At 41.0% G+C, this 22889-nt stretch overlaps 1 protein-coding gene across 5 annotated transcripts in view; it reads right to left on the reverse strand.

Annotated features, from left to right (window-relative positions):
* The window catches only part of HPS3 (HPS3 biogenesis of lysosomal organelles complex 2 subunit 1), a 35823-nt gene extending 17261 nt beyond the window's left edge, over positions 1–18562 (reverse strand). For 2 of the 5 annotated variants that reach the window (XR_012509051.1, XR_012509052.1), the window contains exons 1-7: positions 18180–18562; positions 10947–11438; positions 10211–10382; positions 10020–10105; positions 6875–7067; positions 3143–3224; positions 528–682 (exon numbers count right to left, since the gene is read on the reverse strand). Coding sequence is in view for 2 of the 5 variants with exons in the window: in XM_010970404.3 (XP_010968706.2) it covers positions 528–682; positions 3143–3224; positions 6875–7067; positions 10020–10105; positions 10211–10382; positions 10947–11438; positions 18180–18396 (1397 nt within the window). In the remaining 3 variants the exon portion in view is untranslated. The remainder of the gene's footprint in view (positions 1–527; positions 683–3142; positions 3225–6874; positions 7068–10019; positions 10106–10210; positions 10383–10946; positions 11439–18179) is intronic. The other 3 variants (XR_012509050.1, XM_010970404.3, XM_074369784.1) reach the window with 3 other exon arrangements.
* Positions 18563–22889: the final 4327 nt, after the last annotated feature.

The following is a 22889-nucleotide window of genomic DNA, read 5'->3' on the forward strand; positions in this document are numbered from 1 at the left end:
ACCAAAGAGTCAACCGGAAATTAGCATTACTAAAATGCAATTTTAAGGTAGATTAACACATATCTATACACTATGAAGGTGCTTTAAGGTAAGAAATGCATTCCTAATTTCTTTTGAATTGAAATACCAGAAAATAATTTTTGGATAAAAATGTAACCACTGGAAGATCAAAGAAGAAAAATAATAAAGAGTCTTGTAGTTTGGATTAGAATAAAAGGCTCTGCCTTACTCATTAATTACACAAAAAAACACGTCCTTCAACTTCTTATCTAAAATACCACAGATTTTTATTGAAACTACTTTACAATTCATTTCTTTCTAAAAGTTCAAAGTCAACTATAAAAGACATGATAGAGATCATTAGAACCTTTTCTTACTCTGTAAAAAGAACACCATAGAAAAGCCATCTGATCACTCCAAGTTTTGATTTAGAAGAAGATAAGCTAAGATGTATGCAAAATATACCAGTAAATAATTCATTCCAGAAGCTCTGGCGGGAATGTCTGAGGGGGTGAGGGGATGCTTACAGAAGCCTCTTGGGTGACTCTCTTCTCTCTGGAATGCTTTCAGGGTCTGCCTTGGTCAAAAGTATGACGTGGTTTTTAAAGTGACAGATGGCTTTCAAGCCTATGAAAAGCTGTATTCTTAAAGCACAGACATCCAGACTGACAGGTGGGCAAGCCTAGTGAAAAAACAAACAAACACAAATTAAGCCAAGAAATAAAGTACATGAACTCTGATCTCCAAAAGCTAATGTATTTGATACAATTTCTCCTTTCCCCCCAACCTCCTCCCCCCACTCCCCTGCCAAAAGCAATCCAAATTTCTATTCTCATCAGAGCAAGGAGGTTACCCTATCTAAACATATAACTAACTATTTCATGTGTGTCTGACAAAGCTACTCAGCACTTGCTGACTTGATAAATGCAGACAGCCGGTGCTCCGGAGGCCCCTCACAGCCGTGGGAACTCCCGCACGTGCCCTCCAGAGCAGCTCCAGGAGCCCAGCCGGGCGCTGGTTACCTGCCACCCAGAGGATTCCCCACCAACAGCAGACTGGCTCAGGGTACGTCCAAATGGGGCTTCTAGGCAAAATCAGACACTATAAAAGGATATTCCACTGCATATAAAATGTTTCCTAGTGGATGGGTGTGTACGATAGAAATGCTTGCGTGTTCAGATGGCCCTTATTAGCTCTGTAGGTATGAACACTACCTAGAATGGCTGACAGGCTGGGGTGTGTCAGGTAACCCGGAGGAAACCCTGGACCAGGAGCCAGGCTCCTGTCCTTATCAGGAACCATTCATTCAAGTAGAATGGATAAGAAAGATCATGGAAGAGCTCTTTCTGGGACTCACAAAATGATGTGGCGAGGCCTCCCCACCTCCTCCATTAATGCCTTTTGGATTCTGAGGTCATTTTCATCGTCCCCTTTATACTAAGTGCTTGGGGGAAACACCTGTTTATTTTTTCATTCCTAAGAGAATGGTTAATGTGGCCTTGGGTACGCTGAGGCAGAATCTCAGAGGAAAGGGAAATAAAGACCACATGCCCTTTGAACCTGTCTCTGAGGTTGTGAAATCTTTCTCAGACACCACAGCTCCCAAGCCTGAGTCAGCAAGGGAGTAAAGTGACAGCCTGCTCATTCAGGGGCATCTAGGACTTCAGAACGGTGGTGCCTCAGGGAAGGGGGGGCCAGGAGGTGTAACCACCCCTGTCCTCCGCTCTGCTGCCTTCAGGAGGACAGGCCACAAAAGCAGCGTCCCTCACCAGCTCTTGTCTCTCCTCTTGTCTCCCTTCTTCTCTTCCTTCCTTCTGTTTTTATGAGTCTCTGAGAAGACCTGGAATTATGATTTATTTTCAAATGCAGACTGATCCTACCTCAATCTGTTCTGCACCCCTCACTCCACCATCACTACCTTGACAAGCCTATGTCTCCCTGAGGTTTAAAACAAAAAACAAGGCAAGATGGGGTGGAGGGGAAGAAGCGAGAGACAAGGAATCTGCCACCTTTCCATTTTAACTAGGGACGTCATCCTTATTTTTAAAATAATCTCTTGAAAAGGCTATGTGTGTATGTGTGTTAAACACAGACAGAAAGGCACGAGAGGGCTGTGATTCTGGTCTCTTCTCTCAAGCGGCTGAAGGTAAGTGGTGGGCTGTAAGCCTGGTCAGCAGCAGAAAGTTACAGGCAGGCCACAGCAAGAGAGAGAACTCAGATCACGATAAAACGCTATTACATACCACGATTTGGGCAACAGTGATCAGACACAGTGAGCACTAAACAGGGTCTGGCTTGTTAATGTAACCATCATCACTGAACACATGTTTTTCCAGAAAAAGGCATTCCAGCTGCCAGATGGACATAAACTAACTTGTGAAATATAGGCCATCATAATTTGGGGGTTCCCTGAAGCATGTATGTTCATAACAAACATCCACTCAAATAGCCTATGCTTCAGAGGTAAAATTGCACATGATGAACAGGATGCAAATCATCAGTGTATTTCTGAGAAATTCAAGGTCATAACAGAGAATTTCAGCATAAAATTGCCTCAGTCTATTTTTGTGGTCAAGAGCTTTTCAGAAACTAAGCATATTACTTCTCATTAAAAATGAGGGTTACAGATCCAGCAGATCCATTAACACTAGATCAAAACTACGGAAATACAGAAAGTTGTTGAAGTCTTTAAAATGACAAAAGAATTATAGGCGTATCTGACAATAGTGTAAATAAATCATTTTAATACACTCTATTCAATTTTGTGCTCTTGAATAAACTGATTTCTGTACTGTTTTGTTAACAGCTCTATACACTTGCCACCAATATTTCCATTAAAAGAGAATAAAATTGTAGTATACTATAGTTGTGAAGTGCTCTGAAGTTAAACACTATACATTTTCTTCACCAAACTGTAAAACTATGCACTATACCTAAATTGTGGGTGAAATGTTTTCCCAGGAATCTTAAAAACTGTTATCTAAACCATGAATCACAAAATGCTTACTATTTTACATCCAAAGATTCTAACTGAACAAACAAGACTTTAATGATTGCCAAGCTTAGATCCAATGAGGAAATTTGCAAGCATTCACAGGTTCTGTTTCGACTTAAGGCTGCGCTGCCCTAAGCCAGTTCTAACCTTCAGGGTGGTGTCCACATAGGGGTCCTCCTCGCGAGCGGCTGCCGCGCTGCACCGCACCGTGAAACACTGCAGGTTGTTACTGAGGAAGAGGAGAGAGGCCACTGAGCAAAGCGGAGGCCAGTAACCAACGTGCCCATAGCTGGGGGGATTTCACAGGAGAACAGAGCGACGGCGGGGCTGGGGGACGACCCAAGTACTTATCAAATGCTGACAAGTCATACTGCTTAACTAGAAGAGCAGCTCAGACCCCCTTGGAGCAGTTTTTCACATACATAACTGGTCCCCACCTCACCCCTACCAAATCATAATCTCCAGGGGCTGAATCTAGATAAGTATATTCCACAAAGCTTCATGTGTGGCTGTGAGGTACACTCCTAGTTAAGAACCATGAATCTGGGTCAACACCCTCATTTTATAGACAAAACGATTCCCCCAGGATCCCAAAGTACAGACAGGTGACAATCAAAGCCAAGATTAGAACCCAAGTTTCCTGATTATTATTATCTCTATCCCACTCATTTTAGGATGAAATGGAGCCTGGATTATGCTGGCAACACGCTTAGATTACACAAACCCAAATCCAATGGTAGAAGGGGAAATCAGAGACTGTCTGAAGGAATCCTTAGAATTACCTAGTCCAGCAGCTTGCTGTAAAGATTAGGGCCTGCAAGGTACATGACTGGTCCAAATCCTCTCTGCAGAGTGGAGCCAAATTAGACCCCAGGTCTCCTCACTCCTCACCCTCCTCTAGCTTTTTCCACAAGCCCAGGCTGCTTCTGCACAGTAAAACAACCTGGGGACCCCACAGTAAGTGCTCCAATAGACACCTGGAGACTAGTAGATAAGTCAGCACTCCAAGATTGACATTAAAAACCGTCAATGGTTAACTTAGCTACAAAACCTATCTCGTCATGGGTTCCCAGGAATGATTTTTAAAACAAATTAGACAGGGAGAGAAGTAAAAATGAACTCCATTGACATTAAAAAACAAATGAAAGACTAAAGCAAACCTAACAATGATCTTCAAATAGAAAAAAATACTTCTTTAACAAGAGAGGCATTCTGACATTTTCAATGTTGCAAGACCCTGCACAGGACTATCCATCTGTTTATTAGGGCTTCAACTTCAGCCTCAGCCCACGGGGGTCTCTGTCCATGTCCGCATTGTTCTAGGACATGACCTCTGGAGTCATGACAACAGCTGGGATGGTAGCACCATTGCTTACAAATCTAGAGTAGAGAGTTAGGACCCTCAGGAAGTAAAATAAACAGAAGGGACTCTGTGATAGTGGGGACCATAAAAAGCACCTGCAGGGTCCAGAATGACAGGTCAGAGTAGCTATGACCACAAAGATGAATGAATGACCTTTAGGTTCTAGAGATAAAAAGGCTGGGTCCTCTGACTCAGCTCCACCAACAATAATCCAGCTGTTGGCTACTGCTGGAATACTTAGCAGCAGTATAAGCAAAGAATGGAGTAAACTGAAGTGCATTGGCTTGGAAAGACGTCCAGGATCTGCTGCTAAGTGAAGCAGCAAGGTACTGAACAGTGGACATCATATGATCCACTTCTGTGAAAAACAAATCATAGTAGTACATGTATTCTTTAAAAAAAAATAGTTGGATGAATATAGACCAATTTGTGACACGATGCACTCTGAGAAGGAAGACTGTGGGATGCTTTCTCATTTTTGAGTATTTATAAGGATAACATTTCTCATGATTTTATATGAACTCTGGAGATTATGATTTGGTAGGGGTGAGGTGGGAACCAGTTATGTACGTGAAAAACTGCTCCAAGGGGGTCTGAGCTACTCTTCTAGTTAGGAAGTTCTTTAAAAAAAAACTCTATTGCCTTTTTTTTTAGGGTCTATAAATACGCCACTCTTTAAGAAAATTTTCAAGACAAATTTATGGATCAAGATATTTCTAAAATATGTATCTATTGGGTAAAATAAAAAATATGTTAAAATGCATTCAACAATATAGAGTTTAAAATAGAGGGGTGGGATTCTTATTAAGAATCTGAATTCATATATAACAACTACTCTTCTAATGTCTAATGCTTCTATAGTTAGGTTAATGATACCAAAGTATCTCTCGGTGCTGATGTTAAGAAAAGCTTCAATAATTTCCTACCTGGAAACAGGCAAAACCCACATATTTTAAGTCCCTTTAAGTCCTCATAATACTATATTTTCAGGACCCTATATCATTCCTGTTATCCCATCAGACGCCAAGTTTTATAATTCTCTTGTTGAAGCCTCTCCCATCCCCGCTTCCTTCTCTAGTCACTGCTACTGCCCTGCCCACTCACTACTCTTACTGAACCATCCCAATAACTTATAATCTATGTTCAAACCATCCTCCATATTGGCCAACATTCGTTTTCCTAAAGCAGGGCTCTCATCACATCACTTTCTTTGGTTAAAACCTTAAACAAATCTTTAGTTTAATTTCCAAAGCCCTGAGCTCTCTCTCAAGCATTATTTGCCACACTTCTCTATGTTGAAACATAGCTCCTTTATATGTAATAAAGAACATCACTATACAACACTTTGGAAATTGAAAAGACTAGTTACCTCCACACTGTTCGGTTAAGAAACACACAATAGCATTTTTCCCTACACCAAAGAGCGGGAAGAGAGGGGAGCACCCCGACTGGGAGTGGGCGTCAGAATCTCCAGGTGGGTCCTGTGCTCTGTGAAGTATACTTCAGCACCTGCTGGAGATTCTGATACTACCACTCAGTTGAAGAAAAAAAATCACTGTCCTATGCAGTTTATACTGGATGCTCCTGCAAACCTGGACATAGCTTTGTTTAGTTTTCCCTCTAGCTGTAATGCCCTTCTCTTCCAATCTGTCAAATTCTAACTAGCTTTCAGGCCTCAGTTCAAACACAAAAAACTTTCCTCTGTGACTCAGCCAGAAGTAATTTCCCTCCTCCCATAGCCTACGCCACTTTCACAAAGTCTTAAGACATTTTTCACAAATCTCCCAGTGTCTGTGGCCCTTGTATGTGTCTCCAGCCCTCTCTTGTGTTGTTGCTTCAGAAAGCAGATGTTGTGCCTTATTCATGGTTGGCTGGCCAGAGGGCTCAATGCAGCGCCTTGCACGTACTTGAAACTCAAAAAACAGGAAATAAAACCACAAGCATCATTTACTGCTGAGATAAAAGGAAATGAGATTAGAGTCCCACTTAGGAACCCAGTTCACATGCCAGCTTACTAGGGTAAGGCAACTCGGAAGACATCGGCTACCAATTAGCCACATGACCTTGACCAATCCCAGCCTCTGGACTCCTTCCCCATCTGCGCTACTCAGAGGGGGGAATCAGTGGTCTTTCTAACCTCTTCACAGTTCTAACCCATCATGAAGTAACTCAATGCATACAGGAGGAAATCTAAAAAGAAATCTAAAGAGATGCCCCAACTGGCCTCACTGACTTTCATTAGAATTTCCTATGAAAATTTTCCCTCAGAAGAATCTTATACTTCCTTAGAAAGATTTCCATCCAGTCTAAGAAAATAAAACAAAGGCAAAACCAGAATCTGAATCTCTGACATTGAAAAAGCAGGTATGGGCCATTAAAAAAAAAAAAAGATGCATATCATTAATTTACAGCACTACACACTGATTCACATAATTCTCATTTAAAGATTTAGAAGGTACCTCAAGAATTTACAGAAAAATAAGTGACTCAAAGACTAGCAAGTGACTGGAACATACCTTGTGATGACATGTAAAAACTGTGGTGTGAGCACCGCCTGCTGAGACCTCTCAGGATATTGGTAGACTGACATTAATTCAACAGATTTGACAATCATGTACAGATAGCCCACATGAGGTAATGAGAAGAAACAAAAGAGACTCAGCAACTCTTTTTCCTGAGATGAATTTTTCCTATCGGAAGTAAGAGAACCTGCATGAGAAAAACGTGGAAAAAAAAAAAAAAGCCATGAAATCAGTAAATAAAGGGCATCAGTGTTTTGACTTCTATGCAAAAAAAAAGTCTATAAACGGGTAACTGAAGAGCTGCTTAGGGGAAGCTGCTCTTTATAGAAGAATGCCAGTAAGAAATGAAAATGGAGTGATATAAGTAGAACATTTTGAAACTTCTAATACGTTAACAGATGTAAGTAACAATTATCAATGTTTCTTAACATCACAAAAAGAGCCAACGTTCTGAAAGAACTCAACACTACTTGTGTTACCAAAAAAAAACAAAAACATGACCATCATCATCTCATTATCTGATAAAACCTATCTAGATCAGCACTGTCAATAGAAATATGTGAGCCACATACGTAATATAGAGTTTTCTAGTAACCACTTTTTATAAAGTAAAAAGCAGGCAAAATTTAAAAAATATGTTGTATTAATCTAACATATCCAAAATGTTATCATTTCAACCAGCAATAAAAAAAATTAACGAGACTTTTTTTTTTTGCCGTACTAAATCTTTAAGGTCTAGTGTGAATTTTATATTTATAGTATATCTCCATTTAGACTAGTCACATCTCAAAGTGCTCAGCAGCAACTTGTGACAAATGACTACCATCCTGAACAGTGCAGCTTTAGATGACAGGGAAATACAGCAGACACAGGAACATGTTAAATGACACTGCAGGGAGTCAGGCAGCAAAATTCAGACTGTGGCAAATTCCACATTAATAGTCCAGTTTCTTGCTAACTAAATTGCAAAGAAAAGAGAAAGAGAGAGGAAGGCAGATCCTACCTATTAAAAGAGACATAAAAGACACAGGAACCAATTGCAATGTATAAACCTTACTTGGAATCTGATTCAAACAAAACAGATTAGAGAAAAAAACTTGCAGATAATTGGAGAAATCTGAACTGACTGGATATTTGATGATATCAAGACATTTAAAAAAATGTGACATGGTATTCTGGGTTTAAATAAAATAATTATTTTCTTTTAGAAACACATGTTGAAACATTAATGGGTAAAATGGCAATAATAACTCTGGGATTTGCATCAAAATAATCTGGCATGGGGCAGGGGTGGTCATGAGGCAACACTGCTGATGCTGTGTGGTAGGAACATGGGGGACACTGTACTATATTTTCTACGTCTGTGTGTTTGAAATTTTTCGTAAGCAAAGTTTTTTTAATAACATACAGCTCTGACTGATACTCTTCAAGGACACCCACAGAAGAAGGTCCCATTCTGCACTTTCCACAATTGGCCCAAAGCAACTGGTCCAGTTTTTACTGCCTCTTCTTTCCACACACATCTTTGCGCTTGTCAGACAGAAGTGCTCGCTCATCGCCAAACACACGTGATGACTTTACACGTTCCAAGTGCTGGACCAAAATCTCCATCTTCTAAAAGTTTTACTCATCCATCAGGGCTCAGCTCACATTGCACTACCTATGCCCTCATTTGTCCCTAATATCCTTAAAACATCCATCAGGTGCCTACTAAGTGTCACTCCTCCAGGTTCTGGGGATACAACAGAGCATGAGACAAAGTAACAGCATTCATTCTAGTGAAGGGGATTAGGACAGAGACTAAACAAACTGCAGTATGTGGAGAGGGAATAGTTTAAACTGAGAAGTCCTCAGTGGTGAGGTGGTATTTGAGCCATGAGTTGAATGACTGAAGGCACCAGTTGTGCAAGATCGGAGGGAGGTACGTTCTTGGCATGAGAAGAGTTAATAACAGGTCTTAGACAAGTGCACTTGGCATATCTGAGGAACAAAGAAAAGCCACATGGATGGAGAATCGTAAGCAAGGCAAGTGGGACAAAATAAGCCCAGAGTCAGGGTCATGCTGGCCATGGAAAAGATTTGGGATTCTGGGTGCTGTGGGAAGCCACTGGATAAAGCATTAACCCTCTAATGTGGTTGTGGGCCCTGTCTGGTCTCCAGCCTCGTTACAACTCCTCTCCCTTGCTTCTCTCGGTTCCTCAAACAAGCTGCCTCCTCGGCATCTTTGCTGCTTCCTCTGCACCAGCCGTATCCCCAGATCAGCCCCCATTCACTCTGCAGATCCTCTTTCTCAGGAAGCCTGCCCCGACCTCTTAGCGAGGTCAGGATCCTTCCTTTCAGGCTCTCAAGGCCAGGGTCTTTTCTCACAGACCACCCCTGTCAGTGTGTAAATATACACTCCTTTTTGGGATTATTCCATTCACGTCTGCCTCCCCCTGAGAGACAGTAAGCGCCATGTGTGCAAGGACTTGGCCTACTTTTGCTCATCATTGGTTCCCTAGTGGTCAGCACAATACCCAACAGAGCAGGTACGTGATACATGTTGACTAAAAGAAAGAAAAAAATAAATGAAGGTTATACACACATTTAATCAGAGTAATATTTATATCTCTCCCTAGGTATCACCTTAAGATGTTAAGAACAAAACTCAATAGTGATTCTTAATCTTGGTGGCCGATCATATTGACCAATTAAGTCAGAACCTCCAGCATGAAGAGACGGGGCATCGGTATTTTTAAAGCATCCAAGTAAGGCCAATGTGCAGCAAGGTTGAAAACCACTGCTCTAAATGGATTTCCATTCAGTACACATTTTCCCACGTTGCTCACAAGATCATCGTAAGAAGCTCTGCCAAAAGCCCAGCTGGAACCCAACCGAACCTCAGCTATAATACAGCTCCAATTCCCCTTTTGGGGCCCAGTGACTATTGCAAAAAGGGAAATGGGTTTTGTCAGTCAGGTCCTCGGCATGGCTTCTCCGAGCAGTCACGACTTCCCTTTCTAGTGCTCAGTTATTCGCTAAGAACCTACCCAAGACCACAGGGAGACTCAGGAGAAGAACCTAACCTACTACTCACATCGGTCTGCCCTCCCAGGCCGGAGCCTTTCACCCCACTGCACTGCAGCACTGTCACACTGACCTGTTTGGTAAATGGGCAGCAGCTGAAGTGAATGCAACTTGATGTCATCGGACAAGACATAGGACGAAATATCAGGAGCAAAACGTCTGTGAGTTTAAAAAGAGAGGGAGGGAGAAATCTAATTTTCATGTACTTATAAGCACATTAATTAATACATATTAAATCCTAGTGAATAAAAAGCTTTCTAATACCTATAAAGCAGGTGCTGAACGTGGAAATATTTTATTTTTTCATCAGCTAATCCTGTCAATTCCAATGTAACAGATACTCCAGACTGTTCACTTTTTTCACCAAGAAGTTCCATGGGCTTCTGGCAGATAACAAAATCATCCGGCTCAAGCTGCAAAGTTTCATCACTGATGCCTTAAAAAATAAAATTGAAGGAAATTATTTAATTAACTCTAAGTACTACTTGAGCACAAATTAGATTTCACATCCTCCCACCAATTAAATAGACATATAGAAATTTTATTTATTTATACACACATACATCTCACATATTTATACACACATACATCTCACATATTTATAAGGCACTATGGTTCTGAAAAGCCTTAGCAGTTACTCATTTATTCCTCACAATCGATAAAGTACAACAGGGTATTATCATCATCCCCGTTTTACACGAGGAAATAAACTCAGAGTTGGTATTCCTAACCTAAGGTCATTCAGCTAGTAAAGATGAGGACTGGGACTAGAAATTCCTCATCTAGCAGCAGCTGGTTCACTATTTCTAATGATAAGTAGATGCTGAAATACATTTACGTGCTACAGAATAAGATCTGGGCAACAAGATCATAAATCCAAATCCCATGTATTAGGAATAACTAAATCTATAAATAATGTGGCTGGGCAATACACAAACTAGAGCCTTTCAGAGTAGAGTTTTCACCTAAAACAAGGAAGTAAGCTAAATTCATTATTTACCTTCTGCCTGTTTCATTGGATTGTTGGTCTTCCGTGGGTGGTGGGTAACACTCTCTCCATTTTTGGGGTCTGATTCCAGTTTTAGGATTAAGACTTCTAAGTCTGACATGACAGCAACATATCCAACACAAAAAGAAATTTCAACAGGAGTGATACTGTCAGTGTGTATAATTAAGGAACGTTCGAAGTCCAATACTGAGAATTCTTCATTAATCACCTGATACTTCAAACTAAATAAGACTAACTTATTTGTGCAGCCAACAAGAAGGTCTCCTTTCACAGGGCAACAGGAAATGCACAAGGGGGTCTCAGAAAGCGGCATCTCCAAAATAGACATCTGGTCCCTGAAGGTTTCACTGAAGGGTGCCTCCACGTTATGTCCAACCATTCGGATACACACTCGGGAGTTTTCAGTCCTTTTACTTCTCCAGTTCACATAAGCACGTAGAAACGTAGCTTTGTTTTTCTCTTCAATTGCTACCAAATAGTCTCCTGAGAAGGAAATAAGATTATACTTAGAATCTGTAATTAGAAACAACCACTTACCCTGCACCATGAAAAGGAACTATTAATGAATCTTAATGTGAATGGTTAAACTAAAGATCGACTAGAACAAAACTCTAAGTAACAAGATCTTGTGTGTATTTTTAACTGACATTAGGCATTTAGGATCTGAAATATAATCTCTCCTCATTTTAATGTCTTAAGCTAACCCATTAACGATTCACGCAGCTTACAGAGAAATTTTATATTTTATTCCTTATAGTAACTCTAAGTGTTACTATAGCTCTGAATGTACAGCTCCAACAAAGCTCTCCTGACATACAGACTTTAGTATTGGCATGATGTTAAAATTAAGTATAAATTAAGAAGCTCTGAAGAGGTTAGCAGAACTTACACTACAACACCTCTGCTTCCCACAAAAGTCATATCTTCACGTCAATTCTGAGAAATAGGATAAAGCTGTACATATTAAATAAAATTTAAATCCAAGCTAATTTTCCCTTAGTTGTTGATTTCATTAATTTTTTAAAAATTACTAAGTAATTCTGTAATTACTTTCTGTTGTGAGAAGTCAAAGTGATAGAGATACAAAATGAAAAGCATGAGGAGTCCGACCCATAAGGAGACAGTGTTAACACATACAGCCCGCTCTGTGTCCTTCTAAACCTTTCTTTCAGATAAACATAGATCAAAGAGTGGCAGCTTGTCATTTTGTTTTTGTTTTTACCAAAATGGAAGCATACTAAATATATTTAACAATCTGCAGCTTTTAAAAATTACCAGTGTACTACCAAAAGATTACCAATATAGCTTTCCCTTCAGGTTAGATACATGGATATCTAACATCCTTTTCAATATCCACAAAATAATCCTGTATGTATATGTATGTCATAATTGAGTCAACAATTCCCCTGTTGATATACTACATTCAAGCATTTCCAGTTTTTTGGCCACTATACTTCATGCAGTAATAAACAGGCCTATACCTATATATTTATTTACTGGAGGTTAGTTTCAATGACATAGATTCCCCAAAGTGAGAGTACCGGGCCAAACGGCAGGCATATTCTGAATTGTAATAGATATTTCCAGATTACTATCACAGGTCGTCACCAGCACTGCTTGAATGGGACTGCTTCCCCACATCCTCAGTAGCACTGACTCGATGTGATGGAAGAAACAGGCACTCTCATGGTTATTATAATTTATGTTCTTCAGACCACTTATAAAGCTGGCCATCTTATCCTGTGTTTATTCAGCCACGTATAATTTCTGTTCTGCAAGTTATCCACTCTATTACACTGATTTGTTTTTCTTATAAAGAAATAGCAGCTCTCTGGGTAAGAGCGATATTAATCCTCTGTTGGCCATGAATAGCAAATCATTTTTGGTAGTCTAACGTTTGACTTTTGACTTGGCTATTGTCTGACTTTACATGATGTCTCTTACCATACAATTTTCATGTAGCCATATATGTATCTTTTCCTTCTTGGCTTCTGAGTTTCCTAACATGCTTAAAACTGTCTCTTCTGTCCTCCAAATGACATAAACACACCCTTACACATTCTATTTTAGTGTTTTTTAATTAAAATTCTTACTCTCCAGAATTTTGTGGGTGAGGGAGGTATAAGTCGAGGTTCTTCCAAACAGAGAGCCTACTATATGCTTAAACATTATTAGGTAAACAAGCCCTTTTCCAGTGAACTGAAATTGAAGTGCTGCTGTTAGCACGCTAACTTCCCTTTTACAGAGGCAGCATGCAAGCGGGGGCAGCCCCTTTCTGCCAGCCTCCTGAGTGTCTCCTTCCTCCTCCTCCAGAAGGAGCCAGCCCTCAGGAGAGGCAAAACTTCTCCTGTTGCTGGTTCCTTTGATGCCACAGAGGCAGAGCCTGCATCTGTCCTGTCCACAGAGATCCTGGTGGAATGCCAAGGTATATCCTGCAGGTTCCATACACTTGTTCACTCTAATGTTCATAGCATTTTTCACTAGTCAAGAGGTGGAAGCAGAAACTTCCAGAGAAGCAGTTTCATGGGGTTGGGGGCAAAAGATGCTATGTGGCCTCCATCTTCCTTGAATTCCCTCAGTAAATACATTTAGAAAAAGTTTTTTGGTTGTGGTAAAATACATATAATAAAAAATTTACCATTTTTACCATTTTTAAGTGTACAATTCAATGGCATGAAGTACATTCACACTGTTGTGCAACCATCCCCACCCTCTCTACATGGCTTTCATTATTTACATAATACAACATAGCATCAATGCTGCATGATTATGTACAATACATAAATATGAACTATCTGTACACATCTGCAGATCCAACTCAGAACTAAGGTACACAAAATTGAAAGCAAAACTGAATGCTTTAAGAATGAAAGTAGAAACTAGGACTGAACACTGCCATAAATTATAGTAGTGTCTCATGAAAATAGACTTTGGCAACTACCTTTCTATCTCTATGAATTTGACTATTCAGGTACCCTCATATAAAATGAATCATTCAATATTTGCCCTTTTGTGTCACGTTTATTTCACTTAGCATAATGTCTTCAAGGTTCATTTTGTCGTAGCATGTGTCAGAATTGCATTCCTTTTTAAGGCTGAATATTATTCTATTGTATGTATAAAACACATTTTGTTTATCTGTTCATCTGTTGATGAACACTTGGGTTGCTTCCACCTCTTGACTCTAGTGAAAAATGCTAAGAACATTAGTGTATAAACATCTACACAAGTCCCTGCTTTCAGTTATTGTGTATATGCCCAGAATTGAAATTGCTGGATCATATGGCAATTCTATGTTTAATTTTTTGAGGCACCTCCATATTGTTTTCTATAGCAGCTCTATTATTTTACACTCCCACCAGCAAATGTACAAGGGTTCCAATTTCTCTACATCCTCACCAACACTTGTTATTTTCTATTTGTTTTGATAATAGCCATCTTAACAGGTCATGAAGTTGTACCTCATTGTGGTTTTGACTTGCACTTCCATGATGATTAGTGATGTTGATCATCTTTTCATGTGCTTGTTGGCCATTTAGAGAAATGTCTATTCAAGTCCTTTGCCCATTTTTGAATTGGGTTTTTTTGTTGAGTTAAAGGAGCTCTTTATATATTCTAGATTTTAAACCCTTACCAGGTATGTGCTTTGCAAATATTTCCTCCCATTCTATGGGTTGCCTTTTCAATCTGTTGATAGTGTCCTTTGATGAAGAAAAGTTTTTAATTTTGATGATATCCACTTTTTCTAATTTTTTTCTTTTGATGTCAGTACTTCAGTATCATATTCAATTTACTAAGTGAATTTTGAAACTAAGAATATTTGGGGTAGGGAATAGCCCAGTGGTAAAGTGTGTGCTTAGCACATACAAGGTCCTGGGTTCAATCCCCAGTGCCTCCATTAAAAAATTTAAAAAACTAAGAATATTTCTTTAGTTATAATAAAAGCTTTTTATTCATGCATCTATAAATACATGCCTATTTCACTGGTAAACTCTATACATCAACTGTTTATATATAATTTGCAAACTGTAGATAGGAACTATGCTGTCCTATATGTTTTCAAATTAATAACTTTACAAAGGATGAACTAGAACTTGCTAAGTATGTCCACCTAACAAGCCAAATGACCAAGAAGAGCTTTAGATTAGCATTTTTTTCAGTTAATCCTCACAACAGCCCTTCAGGACATTATTCCCTTCTCCATTTTACAGATCACAAATCTGAGGCTCAGATAAGCTAAGTAATTTGCATAAGGCAACACAGCCAATAAATGATGGAGCTGGGACTTAAACCTGGATGTGGTTAGCTCAAAGGTCAATGCTCACTCCCCAATAATGCTGTCTCTCAAAATGTTAGAAAGGAAAACAAAAAATGTTAGAAAGGAGGTATAAGTCTAGAGGATTCTGTGGAGCTTATAACCCTTTATAAAAGAAAGGAATCAACCTTTTTAAAACATTATGTGCCCAGGGCTTTATTTTACTTATTTTATAACAGCTTCTGTCTTCATTAAGTAAACCTGAAAATTATTATTATATTAATTAAAATTAATATTATATATTATAAAATTATTCTTATATTTACCCTTAAGCTGTGAGTCATTGATTTAAAAAAAAAATAAGTAAACTTTTCCTTTTATATAGAAAGATCATAAACCTGGTTAACACTAATAGCAGACTTCGGAAAAGGCTGCACTCCTATGACAAAATTGATATTAGAAGGCAGAAATAGCATATGATGCAGCAAACTGCTTTGTAACTTTAGAAAAGTTTAGGGAGGGTAGGGCTTGGAGGGAGAAAACAGAAAGATGGGCTTTTTAATACACTTGTTCTAAACGACTGGTGATGGGGGCCACGTGGTCTCGTCCTCCCTGCCCCACCACCTGCAGACACCCCTTTATAAACAAGTGTCCAACACCAGAGTTCCCCACAAAGCACTCAGCCCTGGCCACCAGGTCTCTCTCCCTCCAGAGCAAGGAGTTCCCATGTCTCCCCTTCCTCCCTTCACACACAAAACCTAAATTAAGTTTCCATTATTGATGAGGATGTTAGAAACCCCAATCCTTCAAAATTTCTACCACTTTCTCCCTAACTCCCCCAAATTTTATAAAAGGAGACTGATACCCTGCTAATTAAAGATTTAAAAGAAAAAAAACTGAAAATGTTTTCTGCTTCGGTAAGAGAACTGCAAAGCATTTACAGTAAATATAAATTGCTGATATAAAATTTTTCTTTTTTTTTAATGAGGTGCAAAAGGTAGGGGAGACACTGGGCTCACAGCAGGAATCTCCATGTCCATGTGACTGTGAGAGGGTGGAAAGAGACCCAAAGGAAAAAAACTGAGAAGTGGAAGATGTGTTATCTGGGTATCAGCATAGTTAAGAGTTGCTACCAGTGGCTTGATAGAAGCTGTCTCCAGGACTGAAAGTTACCCTTGAGCTATATGACTAATGCCATACCCACATGACTCCTGAACTCTAAGACAGCCAACTGAATTACAAAACCATCTTTGTTTTTCAAGGCTTCAGTACCACGCTACTGGGCTGCGTACAGCAGCCAGTATGGCTCTAGGTCAGTGATTCTCAATCTCGACCAAACAGGAGACAATGCTGGGCCACACCCCGGGGAAAACTGACACTCTCTGAGGCTGTCAGGCCCAGGAATCAGTACTTTTAAAAGCTCCCCAGGCGATTCTTATACACAAGTAGTGGCATTCAAGGATTCCCCGGAATCACCACTACCAACAGGCAAGAAAGCTAGAGGTTTACATAAAGCCTGCCACTTCTAATTCTAGATTAAATGTCTGTTAGGAAGAATGCGGCAAATCATGTAAACATACTAATGTTGCAACTGGTGAGTTTACCACTCAATACAGCTCTTGAAGAACAGGACTCTTAGGTCTAAAAAGTCAGTGGGGAGAACTACCAATATTGTGAAATGATTAGGAGAATGATACCATAATAAATACCAAAATCAGAATCTCATGCTGAAGGAGAACTTACAGATCTAGTAAGTGGCTTTCACACAGGTCTGTGGACCTGCTGGCCCCTGTTGATGTCTTCACTAGTCAAAAAGATAAAATAATAACAGCACAGTAAGTTGTTCATAAAGCAACAACATCCAATGTTTGGGGCTGTTTTTCTTTTTATAAATAATGGTGTCAGTGAATAGTATGGCTTTTCATTTTTTTTAATATATAGTTTTACTTGGTAAAATGAACAGATACTGTGTATGACAGCCCTATTTTTTTGTGCTGATCCACAGAATTCCAATGTCTGGAAATCACTGATCTAGTATTCAGTTTACTTTAAAACAACAACAACAACAACAACAACAAACTGAAACTGAGACCCAAACATTTCCATAAACTCACACCCGACCAGTTGCAAACAGAGTAAAGATTAGACAGAGATCTCAAATCCCCCAGGTTCACGCTCTCCACTTTTATTAGTAAGTACTCAGCTACAGGCTTTTCCACCTTAAATGCTGCAATTTACACCTTTACACCCCTCTTGAAAAGCTGGACTCAAATTTCACGTGTATTATTAGTTAAGAGACTCCTATGGTGAATCCTTCTGTAACCTGAAGACGTACCTATTTTTAAATGTTGGGTTTTTCTAAAATAAGGATACACCCACACAGTATCCCTAGGTACTGTTTCACATTTCTGGTGAAAAAAAAAAAGACTAGTGGATGCTGTTACTCTGTTTAGGGGGAAAGGGGTCTAAGACCCGAGTTCTACTTCATAGAGATTTAAAAATCAGCATATAATGTGGGTCAAAAATCTGTAGGAAATGGATAAAAGTATAGATTTAAAGGGACTATGAGTTGTCGTAATTGTTGAAGATGGGAACCTGGGAGATTCAGGAGACTATTCTCTACTTTTGTGTGTGTCGTTTTCTATACTAAAAAAACGTTTATTTGGTCTGGTTAAGTGTCTGGGTTGAGTGGAATCCAGCCCCCCCCCCAATCAAGGGCCTTTCCGGCAAGTGCTCCAGAAGAGGGGGAACAATCAGCGTCCCCCGCCCACCAGAAGCAGGCTCCCACCTGTGGTTGCCACCACAACCGCACAGCTCAGCTCACCTTACCTTCCGTCAGCCGCCTGACCGGGCGAGACCATAGGGCAAGCACGAAGTCCCTTTCCCACCCAGAGGTGTCGGCGTCGCTCGCTCTAGGAAGGAGGCCCCAAACCCGGGCCCACGCGCCCCCTGACACCGCTGCTACTCACCGGCCTCACTGTAGGCCAGGCGCAGCACCCTGCCCAGCGTGGAAAAGGCGCACCTCTGCTGGCACAGCTCCTGGCCCGAGACGGCGAACGCCTCCACCTTGCAGCCCGCCGCCACGAACAGCGCATCGCGTCCTCCACCGCAGAACCGCTCGGGCTCCAGCTTGCAGGGCACCACCTGCTGCGACCCGAACGGGTGCAGGTTGTACAACCGCACCATCCCCGCAACTGGCTGCGGGCCGCCCACTGGGCCCGCTCCGGCCTGCCCGCCCGGCGGGGCTCTCGGAGACCCCACACCGCTCTCAGAAGCTGGACCGCTTCCGCGAGCGATTGCGCGGAGCAGAGTCACGTGAGCGCCAGCCGGTCGGGTCTGCGGCTGGGATTCTTAAAGAGGCAGCTACCCGGCGAGGGCGCAGCCCGGGGAGAGATCACGCCGGCCCTTCCCTGCCCCGCCCCGCCCGCCCGCGTCCGCGCCCGGCGGCCTTGGACCCAGCCGCGCAGTCCTGACCACGCCTCGGCGCCCAGAGGATGGGTGGCACAGGGACCGCTGTGTCCTTCCTTTAGTCTTTTCACATTACTGCTTTGGGTCAGGCGAGATGTTCCTTGAGCACATTTTAACACTTGATCATATGCTGTCTTGTACCATTTTGTACTTGTTTCAGGGGCATCACTTGTGTCTAGGAGATAGCCTGCGAGCTTCAGTAGGATAGGGCTGCAAAAACTGCAGCCGAGTGCACACAGCTCAGCTCCGGGCTAAACACACCAAAAAGCTCCTCAGAAATACTGGAACTTTCAGAATGTTTTGGTTGGAAAAGAGTGACGCCTCGAACGTGCTTGGCAAAAAAAATTTGCTGAAGAATCGTATCGTCTAATGAACTCCAGATATTTGGGAAAAGGTTCGTATAAGCTCCAGAATACAGAGGCGTAAGGGTGAAACCACTGGCGCTCAGTCCAGTGCTGCTAAGACTGTCCTGTAATCTGTAAGTATTCCTGACATCTCAACGCGGAGCTCAGGGTTGCAATCCCATTTTCTAAAAAACAGATTTAGATGAAGCGGATATTGCAGCTACTCTTTTCAATTCATCCAGAAAGTAATCTACGGATTGAGGGATGCTGTCTTACTTTTGGCACGCAGGGACAGAACTGAAAAGAAAAAGCAAAATTTTCTTTAGGCAACCATAACCCTTTCTTCTAAGAATTGACAAATGAGATACAATTGGACTGAAGCTAATTAAACTCTATCCCCATTTCCTAAGCCCTCTAAATGAATAAAGTACCCCTAAGTAATAACCTTCTCTCCTTCACCCAACCTATAGGGACTCACTGGGAGACAACAATTCATCAAACTCAATGAGGCTGAGAAGTGGACAAGGAGGTTGCTCTGGTCAGCCAGCTAGGGCTGCAAACTCACAGAAGGCTCCTGTAGAAAACAACCAGCCTAACACAGCCCCAAACTCATTCATTTAGATACGACACTCATGAATACACCCTTTCTCCACTAAAATATCTGCCTTATTGTCCTCTTCTGATTAATTTTCTCTTTCAAGACTTAAAATTACAATTTTAGCACTAAATTAAAATTTCAAGACTAAATTTACAATTATTGTAATCTTACCTACATTTAAAATGTCTAGTTTGGAGAAAGAAGTGAGATTTGCTCAAAGCTTGCAACACCAGTCCTAGAGATAGCCACTTCTCCCCCATACTTGCATGCACCTGGGCTCATCTAAGATTCTTCGAGACTAAACATAGTAGCCAAGGAAAGATGGGGGGTGTGCCTGGTTTCCCTGTTTGTCAGTAGCTGTAAATAGAAGCTGTCTATTTGTATTCCCTGTTACAAATGCAGAGGTAGCAGTGGACACACCATCATTTCCTTCTGGGAGGCTAGGTTAGTCGGCTAGGCAGTTATAACAAAATACCACAGAATGGATGACTTAAACAGTAAGTGTTTAAAAATTTTTTTCCACAGTTCTGGAGGCTAGAAATCCAAAATCGAAGTGTCTGCAGTTCTGGTTTTTCCTAAGGCCTCGCTCCTTGGCTTGCAGATGGCCACTGTCTTAATCTATTTGAGCTGCTATAACAAAATACCACAGAGCAGATAGCATATAGACAACAGAAATTATTTTTTCACAGTTCTGGAGGCTGCGAAGTCCAAGATCAAGGTGCCGGCTTAGGTGGGAGAGGATCCTCTTTGGGGTTGCAGACTGCTGACTTCTTACTGTGTACTCACTGGCTGGAAGGGGCTAGGGAGCTCTGGGGGATCTCTTTTGTAAGAACACTAGTCTCATCCATGAAGGCTCCACCCTCATGACTTAATCACCTTCTAAGACTCCACCTTTTAACACCATCACATTAGGTGTTAGGATTCCCGTATGTGCTTAGCATCATTAGTCATTAGAGAAATGCAAGTCAAAACCACCACTGGAGACCATTACTTACTTCTCATGACTTACTGCCTTGCTTCTTTTTGAGTCCTTTCTAATACTACTTCCCTGACAGCTCATATAATTTATCCTCCACTCCAGACTTCTGGTACTATCATCTCAGCCTCTTTTATTTTTCTCATTCTTACTTAGTTTTTATCATTAGTTAGCATTGTATTATAGATTATACATTTGTTTGCTTTTTATCTTTCTCTTCCACTAGAAAAGAAGCAAATTGAGAGTAGATGTCTTCTCATAACTATAGCCCCAGCACCTAGAAAATTGCCTGACAGATAGCAGGTGCTTGGTAAGTATTTGGCAAGTGAATGAGCTTGGACCTACATGAATGGGACCCTTACAGTCACATAGTCATGTTTATTTAATCTCTCATAGTCTTAGTTTCCTCATTCCTACCTTAAAGGGTTGGCAAGAGGATTAAATGAAATAATGCTTTTAAAGCATTTCACACAGTGCTTGGCAGGTGGTTCACACATTCTCTTATTCTTTTTAAAATTTTTTAATTTTTTGTATTTATTTGATTAAACACCTCCCATGTCCTCCTCCCCCCTCCCCCTGACCCTGCCAGTCTTTTTATTTTAACAGATGTTGTATATCCAGGCCTTACCAGGACCATTCCTTTCAAAGGATCCATTCTCATTTGTGATGTTTATGGATATACTGCTACCCTTCGAGTTTAGAAACAAAAGTCATCATTAACATGGTGTCTGGGCCCTTCGTACCTCTTTGAAGAAGACATCTCAGTTGAAACTTTGGAAATTATTAATAAACTTGGCCCAAGATACTGTGGTAACTTCCAAGCTGTGCATGCCCAAGGTTTGGGGTGTTTTGATTTATAATAACTTTGCTGATATTATTTTTAAGGACATCCAGTTATTTATAGCATATTTATAAAGAATAAACTCAGCATAGACCAGTCATTAGAGAAGACCTCTGCACTTGGATCATTATATATTTATAACCCAATAGAAAATGTTGCAGAAAAGGAAATGACAATCTCTTTTAGATTTCAAGTCCAAAGCACATAATGGAGGAAAGTGGGTGGGTGATACCATCATCAAAGAAAGAGGGAAGAGGAGATAAGTTACATTCCTTTTAATGAAGAAGCTTTTTAACTAAAGTATACTGTTGTCTTCAATTATTAAACAGGCAGACAAAACATCCACATTTTCATGATTGATTGTTGGCAGTTCAAACAGGGAGCATTGCTCCCATCTGGGAAAGATGAGAAATGAATCTATGTACCTTCAGTAAACCTTTATGCATGGTGAAAGGCGATTGAGTGCTGCAGAGTGTTTCTGTCTTTATCTTATTCTTTTATATGTTGATATCTGCTCATTTCTGCCATTTTTCTGTGACCTATGACCCTTTCACCCAGTTTAGGCAGCAGGAGCCAGGGAATTATATACTCCCTGCCCTCAGGGAAATGATGACAGAGCAGAACCAAAGAATCTAATTCTTGTCTTTAAAATTTTAAAAGCTCAGATGGAATTATAGTTCAAAAAGATTTGGGAAATTATGCCATCAGGCGGGACTGGTTGCCTCCCAAACCACTGATTGTTCAAAGTGTGCTAAATTGAGGTGAAGTGGAGGGTTTGAGGGGAACAAAGTAGTTAAAGGCAAGTATGTGTTTCTGAGAAGGGGCCCTGGGTCTGTCCAAACCTAGGCTCCCCACTATCACACAAAAGGGGCCCAGGGAAGGATGAAATGACAGAAATATCAGTTAGATTTAAAGAATCCAAGAGCTAAGGACAGGAAAACGGCCAGAAAGCAAAGAGCTGGTCGGCAGAGTTGCCAAAGGCCCTGCAGTAGTGGCACTGAGGTGAGGATAGACAGACAATGGGGACTGAGCAGCCTCGCATCTCCTTGTGTACCCCAGGGCAGCCAAGGCTAGTGGGGTCATGGGAGGGTGCCATACACAGCCCCTCTGGTTTCCCACAGTCCTAGGGGCCCGGAGGGAAAGGAAATAAGCAAACAGCACTGGAAAAGCCTTACAGTCACAAGTAGAAGACTGACCATGGAAAATCAACGGGGAAGACAAACATCTCAGCAGATCCCAGCCTGAAGAGATGACAGACCATATACAGACTCACTTTTCTTCTTTGTGGATTTGCTGAAAGCAAGAGTAATAATCACAACCGGAATTCTAGGGGACATGTTATTTTAATAGAACCCTCGTTATTCATAGGAATTTTAGAGGCCTCAAGGAGAAGTGGGTTCCAGCTGTGGAGATCTCAGAAGACTGCCAGGGACTCACTGGGTACCCCTGACC

This window comes from Camelus bactrianus, chromosome 1, assembly GCF_048773025.1.
Source record: "Camelus bactrianus isolate YW-2024 breed Bactrian camel chromosome 1, ASM4877302v1, whole genome shotgun sequence".
Taxonomy (NCBI): Eukaryota; Metazoa; Chordata; class Mammalia; order Artiodactyla; family Camelidae; genus Camelus; species Camelus bactrianus.